General features: G+C 39.7%; 1 protein-coding gene across 4 annotated transcripts in view; it reads left to right on the top strand.

The window, feature by feature from the left end:
- Positions 1–13605, top strand: part of PRKCA (protein kinase C alpha) — a 144744-nt gene extending 131139 nt beyond the window's left edge. For 2 of the 4 annotated variants that reach the window (XM_068413025.1, XM_068413024.1), the window contains 5 exons: positions 4803–4883; positions 6301–6408; positions 8848–8988; positions 11303–11350; positions 12896–13605. In XM_068413025.1, coding sequence (XP_068269126.1) covers positions 4803–4883; positions 6301–6408; positions 8848–8988; positions 11303–11350; positions 12896–13060 — 543 coding nt within the window. In that variant the 3' untranslated portion in view covers positions 13061–13605. The remainder of the gene's footprint in view (positions 1–4802; positions 4884–6300; positions 6409–8847; positions 8989–11302; positions 11351–12895) is intronic. The other 2 variants (XM_068413027.1, XM_068413026.1) reach the window with 1 other exon arrangement.
- Positions 13606–14585: the final 980 nt, after the last annotated feature.

Below are 14585 nucleotides of genomic sequence, written 5' to 3'. Positions count from 1 at the left end.
AAAGCTGTAAGATGATGAATGAACTTGACATAATAAATCCATAATTTACTTGAGTTTTCTGTGACTTAGCAATACCTGCGCTGTATTTAAGCCACTGAAAATCACATTCAAACACGAACCTGACTGCAGTGCGTCTAAAATAAAAATTTGATCATGAGAAGCACAGTTCTATTTTGAAGTACTGTGGTAAATATGAGCTTAGAGTTAAGATTTTTAGTCTGGATGTGATTTATATTTCAATAGTTTAGGTATAAAACATTAAAAACAAGCACATGTGGTGATTTGGAAATGATTCAAATATATGAATATTAAAATCTGGTATTTGTGCGTACTGAGCTTTCAAGAATCTTGATTTGTTTGGCTGCAAATTGAATGCAAGAGGCAGTATCCTGATCCAAGATACTCCGTGTTTCACTGAGTGCTGGGCAAGAGGCAGCTCTGGCTGGAACATTTCTGGCTGTAATTGAATGTTTGTTGGAATATGGGAGATTTATACATGGACAACTAAATTAGTGCCTAAGGTGAATTTTGTCATCTCTGTGAAACTGGAATGAAAAATAGTTTGTTTTTTTCCAGTTGCTAATTCATGCTTTTCAGAGTGAAATATTGTGTATTATAAAACCTGTTTTTTTCACAAATTGCTGTTGCTTGTAGCAGGATATCACAACAACCAGAGCAGTATTTCATTTTCTCCTGTCAAAACATAAATGAAGCCAATATTACAAATTAAAAAGTGTCCTTTCTGTGGCAATAGTCCTGTGCCAGTTAATACCAAAGAACTTGTTGTCAGTGCCAAAATGCTCAATATGGGTCAGTGTTGAAATAATTTATTTTACTTTATTTGGAAATTCCATCTAAAGAAATAAACCTTTTACCAAAACATTCAGTAACTGGGAGGAAATTAGTCTTTCTATTTTCTTACAAACTGATATTTATTTTTTTTTTTAGTTGGCTGATTTTCTTTCATTTCTGAAGACATTATTGTGACTGACAAATTGCTAACTAGGTCTGTGGTAAACTTCAAAGTAAAGTTCATGTTGTGCTTGCAGGAGCGTTTCAGCATGTTTCCGTGAGCTAAAATTTATAAATTTATAATAGAGTATAATGAGGATGCATTTGCACGGTACCATTCCCTGCTGGGTGGAGATAAATGAGCTAAATCTAAATAAATTGTTGAAGGTATCTGGAGTAGAGCAGTCCTGTGAGTGTGTTGCACTCAAACGTAGAGAATTAGCTCTTTTCATCAGTATTTGGGAAATAATGTTGTGACTATAGTGGGGTCTGAAGGAGCCTGCCCTGCCTCTACATGAGCTACCCACGGATATAGTTCAGAGATAACACGGCTGGAAGGACCGTACAGGGACATCTCAGCTGGCTTCACACGTACAATCTCCGGACAGGCAAGCAGAGGAATATGGTGCTGCATTTGGCAAAGTTGACTTGCAGGCTTTGGCACACTGTAAAATAATGCTTTCCTTTTTTAATGATTGGGAAATTTATTATTACTTAGGTGTATAGCACACTGGAATTAATATTCATTTTCTTATCCTATGCAGTTTGAGAAACGTGCAGAGGTTAAACTGGTAGAATCCCAGGTTTGACCACTTCTGTCAGGCAGAAAGTGGTTATCTAGTAAAGAATATTTATTGATGTGCTGGACTTAAGTATTTATGGTCGGAGTGGTAAAATAGCTGTGAAATCAATTAATACTTTGTATTTCCTTGACCAGTCAAGAGAGACAGAAGGAGATGGATGTCAAGAGGATTATTGGGAAGGGATTCTGCCATCACCACCTGCTGCCTGTGGTGCAGGACTGAACCCTACCATCAGCATCCCTGCAGCAGCTAGAGCACTGATATTTAATTTCACAGGAATTTAAATTGGAAACTCTGTTTTCCTTCTCCTCCATCTACTAGCCCCAAAACCTTAAGTTCTAACCTTGCATTTACCGGGATTATGGGAGGCTAATAGGTATTACAAAGGTTTTGGAAAGTGTACATTTGACTGTTTCTTGTGCTAGTAATATTTATTTCTTTTAATAACTGAGTTTTAACTTTTCCAGTAGACACATGAAATGTTCACAAAAGACTTTCTTTTGCCTCGGGGATATAATCTTTTCATCCCAACTGGCTACCAGCTGCAAGCTGCAATGATCTAAATGTTCCTGCAAATTGCTGGTATTAATCTCTGTGTCCTGCTCTTAACTGTGCCTTCCTTGGAGGCAAAATGGAAAAAAGAAATCAACATTCCTCTGCCAATCTGGCTTGATGAGAGAAATTCCTCCTGAGCTCTTCCTGAGTGCTCAAGTCCATGCAACCTGAAAAGGCAGAGCTCTTAAAATACAGTGATAGGTAAAATGGGACATTTGAAATGCAAAAGGAGATGACAAAGACAATGATTTAAATTAATTATGGAGAAGGAGGGGAAGAGGAGGGTACAGGTCTTCACAGAATCATAGAATCGTTTTGGTTGGAAAGGACCTTTAAGATCATCAAGTCCAACCAAGCTACCTTGTAGGTCTTCATTTCTAGGCATACGACTTCCCTCACTGCTCTGTGGGTCTGCTCTGCACACTGCGGTGAGACAGGAGGCCATACTAATATACCCCTATTTGTTCTAAAAGATATCAGAATTTCTACATGCAGATAGGAATATTTTGGCAGCAGCTGCAAGGCAGCCAGTGATGGCTTTGAGTGCGGCAGCTGGTGGGTAATACATGATGATTTCTGGATGAGGAGGAGGGAACTACTGAAAATACAACATTCAGAACTTGCTGATTTTGTACCAATGCGTGTTTGACTGTATATTGAAAACTCATCTGCTTCCTCCCACATGTAATTCCTTCCTTGAAGTGAGCGTTCTTTCCTCTCGTTTACATTTTCCAATTAATGCTTTGAATAGCTCCCAGTATGATGAGTATAACCACCAGTTTCCGTGAATGACACTCAGGTTGGTGAATGAATGAGGCAGATTGTTTTTCTGTGTTTCACTTGTATCATATCCTTGCCAGGATTAAGCTGGTGATTCAAATTGGTTGTATTTAATTAGGATTAAAGGAAAAAAAACTTCTGGTGTACAGCAGCAGACATCAACAGTACCACCTTTTCCTACATTGCAATGAATTCAATGAAAAAAGTGTTTTCATTGCATTTGCAGCCTTTATAAATTAATGACCTTCGGAAAAAATCCCCTTTTTTTTTTGATAAAATACTCTTTTCCATAAGGCGAGGAGAGATTGTTGGAGAAGGGTTGAAGATGAAATGTTTTATCATTTTCTGTGTGTAAAGGCCAGTATTTTTTCTGGATAAAATTTTGAAAGCGTTTGGTCTCTCAAGAAGCAGCATTGATTCCAGTGGACCTCTGTGAACTCACTGGAGATGGAAAGTGAAGGGAGAGTAATCAAGTATGTCAACCACTAAAATATGAAATGAATGTCCTGAATATATCTTTTAAAGCCAATATTACTGCTAAAAGACAACTAATAAATATTGCCTTTATGTAGGACCTTCCAGCTAAGAACCTTGTTACTACCTCTGGTTGTGTAATATATTTCAAAGTGCGATTGATTTTGAAATCCTTTGCTTGGAAACATGGCAGTAATTTTTAATTCATGTGCTGCTGTTATCCCAGCGAAAAAACATATATTCACACAGAGACTATAATTTTATTTAGTAGCCAGGCAGTCCTGCTTTATAGAACTGGTGACTCACTCTTTTCCTGAGAAACTACAAAACTTTGTGGTTCAACTTCTCTTTTGGACAACTAAAATATCTCGGATACTGATGTGTACTTCTAATAGCAATTTGCTTCACAAAGAATAAAAATGCATGCAAACAGGAAAATAAATGCAACCTGGAGTAATAACTGCCTCGGTTCTCTGCTTCTAGTGGAGCGGTGGTGGGGGGTTGGAGGCCCTGGAACTGCCTTCCCCAGTGCGGATGGACAGTGGCCAGGATGTTCTGCATGCCTTCACGATCCACAAGAGCCCTTCACACTTATTTAGAAGGAGATCTGAGAGAATGTCTGCACCTCAAAACTCCTCTGTAACATGCCCAAATGCATCTCTTAAATAAATTAACACTGGTCACTGCAAAGGCCTCAATTAAAGAAAATTACACTCAAGGGGACCTGCGTGCTGTTGGCTCTTGCACCCTTTCGTTGTGTCAGAAGTCAGTTTGTGCTTCTATGTGAGTCGGATGTGAACCTAGAGGATATAAAAAACTTCTCATTTCCATTAGGCTGAACAGCAGAAACCCCTTTCTTTTTGGTGTAGCTGCTCTCTAGCTTCATATTAAGAATATATTAATCATGTAACTTGGGAAAATGTAACTGAGCTTTTCAGGGTTTTGCTTTTTTTCTTAAATTTTGATTCCTTTTACAGCAGAAAAAAAATATAAATATTGAAAAGAAAAGAAGGGCTTAATTATTGATAATCTGTAAGTGAGCCTCATGATTTCAAGCATTGACACAAATGGATGAATAACATTTTTGCGTTGTCTCCTACATTGTGCTGCTGTACTTCTCCTGCCTTCAAATGCACATCCCAAAGTCTCCTAAGAGCCGCATTTCCCAAGATATCAGAGTACCAAAAGATGCAGGCGGGTTTAGACTAACGGGCAAAACAATCCAACTCCCGCTGAAACCAAGGAATAGCTGGAGTGAGGCTTACAGGATTGGCTTTCTGGGCCTTTTCAAGAAAATATGTTCAGCTCTGTATGTCACTATTTAACATGTCACAAGACTGGGTGTTAGCTAACACAGAGTTTTTCCTTTGTTGTTTTTTTTTTTTTGTTATTATATAGATTATTGCTTACCAGCCCTACGCAAAGTCTGTGGATTGGTGGGCGTACGGAGTGCTGCTCTATGAGATGTTAGCTGGCCAGGTAAGAGTTACCCTCCTGTGCTCGCTGTGACCTCTCCTGCCTCTCCAACCTCTGTTTCAAGGCTTCCTAAAGGGTTAGAGCCTTAGGGGACAAGACTGGGGCCTTTCATACTGATATTATCTCCTTGTACCCCTGACTGACTCCACTGAGAATGTATTTAGGCTTTAAGCTCTTTATATTGTACCCACATAATCAAGCGCTGCCTTTGAATACAGCTTCTTTGTACTGTAATAACGTTATAAATAGCCATCTTCAAACTGAATGGGAGACACTTGAGTAGGAAAATGCATGTCAAGTGGAAGAAATATCATTTGGTAGTTTGAAACCACAGGGAAACATAATAAGAGTGTGTATATGCTCTGCATTGCAGTTAAGCCACAAGAATACAGTTTTTGTATTGTATGTCCTAGGGTTAAAGTATGGGTCTACAGACCCCTTATTCTGCACAGTTAATAAGACGCTGCTCTCTGAGTCACTCAAGTAGAAAAGCAACACTGTACTGCAGTAAATGGCAGATAACTGCCAACTTTAAGGAATTCTATTAGTCTTGAGTTGGAAAAGATTTCTGCAATTGGCTTTCAATGAGTGTTACCTAAAGGTACGCATTTCCTAAGCTTAAAACATACATTTTTAACAAATGCCTTTAATAGTTTCTCTGCTAATAATTCCAGTCGACATTTTAAAAGATTTAAAGCGTAGCAATTACAGTTGTTAACATTTACAGTCTGCATTGCAAATATTAGGTGTCTGAATGGTTTTGAGAAAATGAGATTTACCATTAGCTGAGTCTTGCATAGTGCCCACGGCCTGGGGACTCACCCATGGGCACTTTCATCATCACCTATATTTAAAAATCAAATGCAGCCCTTTCTTGTGATAGTCTCCCCTTCACAGAGGCAGAGTCTACAGCCATGTCTTGTAAAACAAACTGGAGTTTAAATGGAATTAAGTGAGGAGTGGATATACCTTAGCACAAGGTAATCGAAAGTTACAGTCTCCAAACATCACCCTTTATTTTGGCTGTCTGGTGCACAGTAGCTTTAAAAACTGATTAAAGATGATCACGAAGATAATCCTGCACACATTTCATTAACCTGGCTGCCATGCTGGGGGCAGAAATTAACTTTTCTCCTTGATTTCTGCCTGAGACTAGTAAACATTAAACTTCTGGGTCAGAAGATACTCAAGCTGCAGCTGGCTGGGAGTTTGGTGTATATTCCTGGGCAAGGACCACTGCTGTATACTGATCTCTCTGGGCAGCTGTGATTGACTGGAGGCAGGTTGCTGGACTGGATGCACATTTGCCCTGACCTAGTGTTGCCATAGTATTGTCATGCCATTTCACAAAAAGTGGAGGATTTAAAAAAAAACAAAACAAAACCTAGTAAGTAACTTCCCTGTGATTTGTTTTCAACAGCCTCCATTTGATGGAGAAGATGAAGATGAACTTTTCCAGTCCATAATGGAGCATAATGTTTCCTATCCAAAATCACTGTCCAAAGAAGCTGTCTCCATCTGCAAGGGGGTGAGATAGATGCTTCTTTATCATTAAGTTCCCTTTTGGCAATCCTTGTGAATAACTAAATTTGTCTGGCCTTGATATGGCACTGTAGTATTTTTAAGTGCAGCTTCTGTCAGGCAGTGCTAAGCTATATTGTCATGAAGTGCTCATCGCTTGGTGTCACCGATAAGTATTCAGCTCTTCCCGCTGTGCCCGCATGTTTTACGGGAAGAACAAATGTCAGAATCAGTAGCTGCCAAATCCAAAGCAGAATTTATAAACAGGACGATGGTGTGAAACGTCTCCACCCACCTTGCCTCTCAACCCTCTCCAGCACAGCCCCAGTTTTGCAGGGTGAGGAGATTTCTCAGCTCGGATGGATAGCAGATTCTCCAGCGAGCATGGTGAATGACAGCACCAGAGCAAAAGAGTCAATAAGAATCATTTTTAAATGTAGGTAAAGATGAGCTTATGTGAAAATCTTTAGCATAAATGCAAGGAAACTGTGGGGAAATCCTGACCCAATGGTAACCTGTGTGGTCTAAAATTTATCTTAGGTTCTAAGTTAATTAAACTTTTTTTGAGGAAAAGAATAGATACGACTTCAGGGAATTATCTTAGGAAAAAAGAATTCATTTGACTTTCCTTTGACACCGTGTGATTCCCTAAAGTACTGTCAGTCTGTGGCTTTTCCAAACCACCATCTATAAAGCATTATTTGATGTCTTACTTACACTGATATCACTGCACTTAGTGCCAGTTAATTTGGTATTTACTTTCTTGCTTTCCTTTGCAACTGTTTATGAAGTATTGTACACGAGCTGGATATTAATCCCTTAAGGAAAAATCATCGAGGAAAAGAGAAGGTGTTTAGAACAAGGTAACAAGAAAGACCACTCTAATTTTGGAGCCTATCCTGGTGTAGACATGCTGGCCAACAAAAACTAAACATGATATATTTTTGTAAAGTACATGCAGATTGATGCCTTGTCCTGAAAATCATATATTCAAACAACACGGTTTGAACTTGATCTAATTACCAAGTTTCCAGCTCTCCTGCTCGCTGCTGTTCTGCTACGTGCTTATGCAAAGGGAGATCAGCAAGCTAAAACTGCATTGCAGCACTAGGTTTAAGGGTAAGTCTCTGTGATACTAACGTGTTCACCATCTGTATTAAACTAACAAATCAATCCCGAATTTCAGTGAGCGTTATACCTGAGCTAGGGAGTCAATAAGAGAAAGCTTCCGAATCTTGTAGTCAGCAGCAGCTCAGCAATCCCAGGACTGTGCACCATTGGGTAAGACGAACGTGCGTGCTGTGCTTTTGAAATGGAATTGTCTGCTTGACAACCATTCCCCTGATTCAGAGTTTGTTGGGTTTGGTAAATGCAGTAACTTCGGAGAGAATTAAAACTACTAGAATCATTATTCACATTTTCTTTTATCACCTGCTGTTAAAGCAAGGGGTTTAGAAAAGGTAACAAAAATGGGAAAGCTGTGGTTAAGCTTGAAGCAGGATGTGATTCCTATCCCAGTGCACAGCCGACTTCCCAAAGCCTGCTTAGAGACGCTTTTATTTTAGGTTCAAAATTGGAATCTGATCAACTCAACATTTGGAGGGAGACTAAAGTGTTACAGCTGAGGTTTTAAAAAGATGTGTTGAGGTATCACTCCCAGCAGTATATTAATCGTATATAATTTGTAAAAGAGCTTTTAAAATGTCCCCACAGTGCTGGAACTGGGAGTTGAAGGCTACATTGCTCAATTCCTAATGTACATATCAATTGAAAAGATTTTGAGGAGCTTGTTAATTAGGGAGTGTATTCCTGTTTCCAAGCATGCAATGCTGGTGGGTTTGTTTTTTTTTTTCCTCAAGTCTCCTTAATCTATGCAGCTGGGTGTAGTATTGACCAAGATGTCATTAAGGATGCAAGGGAGGAAACGCAGATTAGATATTGTCAGCTGGCTGCCAAGCAAGTGTAGGTTCTGTAATGAGATGTCTTGAACAAGCACAGAAAAATGAAAGGGGAAGGGGGGGGTGTACTTCGTACAGCTTTAGTGTATTGGAATTTATTAAGTTTAATTGATTGCTGAGGTAGGGCAGAAGCTGTTCTGGAGATTTATGAGACTGAACTGAAAGACCAAAGGCGAAATTCAGGAGTGAGTTGTGAATAGGACAGCAGCATGTCCTGGGCATGGCCTGCCCACCCACACCTCCAGTGACAACCTCTGCTGAATGGGAAAATGTTCTCAAGTGCAACCCTTAATCTTGCTGCTGATGTGCTGTCTCCAGTGATCAAACAAGAAAACTAATCTTCAAAAAATGAATTTTAGCTTTTCAAAACAATTTTATTAGCAACTTCCATCTTCGGGAGAAGAGCAAGAGCATCACAATCTGGGGAAAGTCTGTCTCACTTTCATTTCAGCGTTAAATTTAATCATTTGGTGTTTTCTTCCACATAGCTAATGACTAAACATCCCGCAAAACGCCTTGGCTGTGGCCTTGAAGGTGAAAGAGACATCAGGGAACATGCTTTCTTCAGGAGAATTGACTGGGATAAACTGGAAAACAGAGAGATTCAGCCGCCTTTCAAACCTAAAGTGGTGAGTGAGATGCCAAGTCCTTCCCTCGCTCCATGTGTCTGCAGTCGTGCTTTCCCGTGGGGTGAGATTACTGCTGGCTTGATGGTGCTGCGGATCTGGGACACTTCTAAAATAAGGCAATTTGATTATGACAGACCAGTGTGTAAATCTGCTAATGTTTTGGCACCTTGTAGCATAACCCAGGATATTTGTTCCTTGTGAAAAAAGCTCTCTGTGCTTTGAGTCCTGACTGGACGGTCACGCACTGCTTAAGAAGTTGAAAAGAGGGAATATCAGCGTATTCACATCAGCCACTTGAGACCTATAATAAATGAGGTTCCCAACTGTCTCCTCTGAACAGCATGTAAAAGTCAGTGACCAGAGGTATCTGAATTACTGGGGTGAATTTCTTCCACGGTGGGCTACACAGCACAGGGGGGTTGTGTTCCCCATCCTAGAGCGACATGTGCTAAGTTTGCAAGAATAACCCCTGATTTATTTTTAATGTTTGTTACTGGTTTGCACAGATGTACCTGTAGGAATATTTTAGAAATCCAAACAAGTGAGAGATGTCCTTACCATGAGAGGTGCTTGCATAGCAGAATTTGAAGAGCTGTATTGTTGACACAATTTCCTTCAGCATGTACTGTGCTTTGTTGACAGGCAAAGAAAAGTGTTTGCACACAAGAATAGAAGCTTTCAGGAACAGCTGTAAATTGTTATGTCCTAACATTGGATCTTTCTTCTCTAACACTTTTCTTGTTTCAGCTGAGATGTGTAGCTGGCTGTAGCACTGCAGGTGTAGGATCATAGGTCTGTACACTGGTGTATTTACCGATACACACACGCTACTCTGGTGTCACAAGCTAATGAACAGAGGCAGGCCATTACTCAGTGGCAGAATATATTCCTTTCTTTCTGCGTACAAATGACTTTTTCACATCAACAGGAGGAGAGTTGCATAACGAGAAGAGGTTTTGTGGTAGGAGAAATCATCCTTTTCACATGGTGTAGATTTTGCACACAGGAAAGAGTGTAAATAAGTGAAGAACATGCATGGTGCTGCCAGCCCTGCCCAGCCAGTCCCCAGGGCTGTCTGTCCGAAGGGGAGCTGCACCTCTTTAAATTGTGTTCTGTGGAAGATTTTCATTACATGCTTCTTGAGTCAAATTTAAAGCCGACCATAAAGCAAATCTACCTTCACATCTGTAAGTTTTATTAGCTCAGAAACTGAGTGCTTAGACTCTCCTTGAAGTGAAAAGTAACACCAGCATGAAGGTACTAAAAGCTTGAGGTATGGTCTGGTTCCACCATAGCACATTTTGTGGCAGATCCTGGCTCCTGTTTAGAGCAGCTGTGCTCTGTCTCCGTGGTTATCATGACCTGGTTTGTTTATACAGGCTACTATTAAAATACACCAAGGCGTATCCACGTGGAGACTAACTCTCCTAGATTAAAATAATTTAATATCGAAGCCTGATATTTACATACGCTATGTATAACTCATTTATTGTGACTGCTTATTCTATTTATACAGATTCTAGAAAGGAGAAAACACATAACCTTTAATTTGTTTGACGATCTGGATGTATTTACAGGCTTTGTTTGGGGTGGGTGTTTTTTCAGAAAACCTTTCTAGGTGCATCTTCTCTAGGAAGCACATTGCTGCAGGAATAATCCTGCTGCTTTTGCACACAGGCATGGTGCTCGCTCCAACTCGGAGCCGCAGATTTTGGGTCAGCAGTTGGTCGGTTTAAATAATGTGTTCCCTTCCAGACTGACATTTCACAGACATTTTACTCGTATTTGTAAGTTAAGGAGTTCTAGGAGTCCTGTATTTTCAGTTCTGCTTTAAAGCTGCATTAACACCCACAATAGCAATGCTGCTCTTTGATGTGAAGACAAATACATAATTGAAGATGCAAATTTATTGATAAATGGTTATATTTGCACCCAAAAAATACCCAAATTTCACATGAGTTATTTCTTAGCCTCTACTAGTATAAGCAAGAGAGACCTAACGGAGTCAGGGACCTTGGTTTCAATATACAGCTTGCTTTAATACCTTCCACTTGCTAAAAAAAAAGAAGAAAATAAGAAAAATAAAAGAAAAAAGACAGAGCACAATTTTGTGGAAGGATGATGCATATCTGTAGAACATCTTTTTAGCAAAAAGCCTTCCCTGTATAAATAGCCCTTTTATGGCTGCTCTGAGTTGACTATACTGCTTCTAAATAAATTTGACTGTTAATTTGGGGATATATTGAACTTTCATTCCAATGATGGAGAGTTTTCCCCTTGTCAAAGTTTTGCTGTGTCCATTCTTGTTCTCCAGAGATTCTGTACCAAAACGCATTGGCTTCAGTGGGCACCAGGGTATTCGGTGAGTGCAGAGCCCTGGGTGAAAAAAGCAGACTACCATTAGCCTTTAACCCGTTGAAGTGTCCCTCTGCTTGTGTTCTTCCAAGGCTGAACAAGTGTCCTTCTGTGAGCCCTGCGGTCCAGTACCTGAGCATGCATTTTTCATCTGAAATCTAAACCAACTTGTGCCCGAGGCAGCAAAAGTCCTTTGCAGCTCGGATCAGATGGCGTGTCTCAGTCCAGACATGCCACGTGCTTTGCCAAGAAGATTGGAAACTGTGCCTGAGCTGTTTTCAAGATAGCCAGACATCTCACCCTCGAATTCCCTTAACGGGCCTCTCTTCATCTGGTTTCTCCTATAAATGCACAGCTTTATTCATGGTACATTAGTTCAGAAAAATCAATGTTTAATATTGGTCTATTGTACAAGCCCTCTTCTGCCCTTTCCAAGTTACTCTCTAAGCCTGAAGATAATAGTGTAACGTTATCCTCTAAATCCACATGTGGATATAGTCACTAACAGAAGGATCTGACAGTGCAGCTGTCCTGTAGGGATGGAGAGAGAGGAAAGGGTCAGTCACAACGGGAAGAAACGTTCAGTGCCTTTATCATACAACCACGCTTTGTTCAAAGGTCTGTTATAGTAGATAGATAGTTTGGAGATAAGCAGATCTACCCGTTTTCTTTAGACCTCTCCACAATAGTCAATGCTGAGTTTTCCTCAAATATGCATTTTTTTCTTGCACCCAAGCTAATTTCATTCTGGTCCTGCCTTCATCCTCTTTAACTTACCTCTAACCATGCTTCCCTGCCTTTCAAGTGTTTTCTGCATTACTCAAAACTATCCTTTCCGCAAACCTGATTTCTTTTGTTGTCTGTTCCGAGTGAGTTGTGTTCAGCGTGTAGCTGTGTATAACCCCCCTTCTCGGCTGGGCTTTGAGAGTCGACGCATCCCACCTCTTAGACAAAAAAAGGGGGAAACCGGTAATAGCACGTTCTGTAACGGGGACCTGTTCCCAGGATGCGCTCCCTGCCCCAGCTCCCTCGGCAGTCCCCAGGACGGGAGCTCTGCCGTCGTTTATGAATTTAAAAGAGTTTCTAGGCTGTACAATGAAGAATCAAAGCATATAAATGAATTACGTTGAGCTTTCTGCAGATCATGAAGGAAACAGAGGCTAACAAGAAAATTGAATTTTGCATCGTAAAGGTTTTAAGAATAATGAAATGACTTGACAGATAAAGTATCTCTTGCCAATACATGTCCATAAAAATATTTGCCTTTGCCTTTTTTCCCAGTAATTCTGAATATTTAAGCCTCTTTACCTTGTCACCTCATGCTGATGGATGGAAACTTTTCTGACTCTGGTTTTCATCAAAATTCATCTTTAAAACACCTCTGTTTGCCTGGTTTTTTTTGTTAAAATAACTGAAAAGAAAATTTTCTCTTAACTACTCATAAGAAATGAGGGAAAGTCTTGCATGTATCCTGCAAAATCTGCAAAAAGCTGGAACTGCCAATGTATTCCTGCTTTTTTCAGCCTTTTTTCTCTTTGTTTTTTTCTTGCAGTGTGGCAAAGGTGCTGAAAACTTCGATAAATTCTTTACACGAGGACAGCCGGTGTTAACACCTCCAGATCAGCTGGTCATTGCTAACATAGACCAAACAGATTTTGAAGGGTTCTCTTACGTCAACCCCCAGTTCGTACACCCTCTTTTACAAAATGTAGCATGAAGCAGCAGAACAGAAACAAATCCCGCAGTGGGGAATGGTCCTTAACCCTACAATTTTTAGGCTTTTGCCTTCTTGATTCCATTTGGGCCTGGAAATTGCAGGGTTAGAAAGTGTAAGGTGGGGGAAAGGCCACTTTTTCAGGATTTTGGCTTTGCAACAGCAATGTGGTCTTAATGGGAGATAAATTAGTGTACGGTGCCCACTTATTCTTCTAGAAGTCACCACTGACTCATCTAAACTTACCCATTTTTTGGTACGTTATATATTTTTGTAACTTCCCACTGTCCTTTTGCTCCCTTTTCCACTCTGCTGTGTTAGAAATAATCTAACACACAGTCTGAAAAAAAAAAAAACACCTCGAATATTTAGTCCTTCGGTGCGGATGCTGGGAGATGGGAGCGCTGGGCCCCGAGGGACCGCTCCTCCGCGCTCTTCCCGGTGACTTCGGGGAGATCAGCAGCACAAGAGACTGAAACGGCGGCAGCACCGGGGAGGAGAGGCATTGCAAAAGTACTGCTGCAAGTAGTTGTTTTGAAATGAGTTGGGAGTGGGTGGGAGGGGGGGGATAAAATCAAATTAGACCCTGAGGCTTCGTGAACCGATCTTGTAAGCAGCACCGAGTCTAAACACACTTCAGCGGTGGCCACATCTCTAGGATCTTTGCTAAGTGGCATGTGATAAACTCAAGGGTGAAATTTTGTCTTTAATAATAATAATAGTAATAATTTTAATAATATTTTTGTGAATTTTAATCTCCGTGAGATTATTCTGTGATCCAGGGTGCCATTGTTTGTTCAGTTAATTTAATTTACACCACTCCTCAAGTTTACTGTTAACTGGTTCTGATATCAATATTTTACTATGAAATTTGATAACCTGGAATGTAAAACAAAACTGTAATCCCTTAAACCTTATTTACATGTGTTTATTTATAGTCTGCAGTATAGGGCAGTAAATCGAAGAAAGCATTATGTATACTAAATTAACAAAACCTGCAGCCCCAAGTGACTTCCTGATTTCTCCAGAATAATTCATGAAAATCAAGTGAGACTTAGTCTTAAAATAATCAGTTTTAATTCAGAAAACTTTGGGCTGTAGAATAATCAAGCCTGAAAGAAGAAGCACCTAAAACTTGTTTTACTGATAGAATGGAATTTAATACATTTTACATATGCTTCATGCAATGAATTTTGCATGTTTAGTAATAACTCTTAATAATAAGGGTTAATAATAAGCAGATCTATATTATTGACATAATCGTATCAAGCATAAAGAGTATTATAAAAATTTTATAAAACAAATTGTGCTTTATTTGTGAAAGTTCTTGTTCTGAATAACATCATTTAGATTTAGCTAAATGTTTTATTGCTGTTGTTTTGGTTTTTACTTTAGGGTTTGGATATTGTTAATGGCTTAGGGAATAATCTCTTTTTTTAAAAGTAGATCTACTTTTAAACAATAATTGCTACCTGCAGGTTTTATACGAGGTTCAATTAGGTTTTCATTTCACATCTGCTTATTACTT

Source organism: Nyctibius grandis, chromosome 15 (assembly GCF_013368605.1).
Source record: "Nyctibius grandis isolate bNycGra1 chromosome 15, bNycGra1.pri, whole genome shotgun sequence".
NCBI lineage: Eukaryota > Metazoa > Chordata > Aves > Nyctibiiformes > Nyctibiidae > Nyctibius > Nyctibius grandis.
Note: the sequence above shows the minus strand (reverse complement) of the source record. Positions and strands in the feature narration are given on the sequence as shown.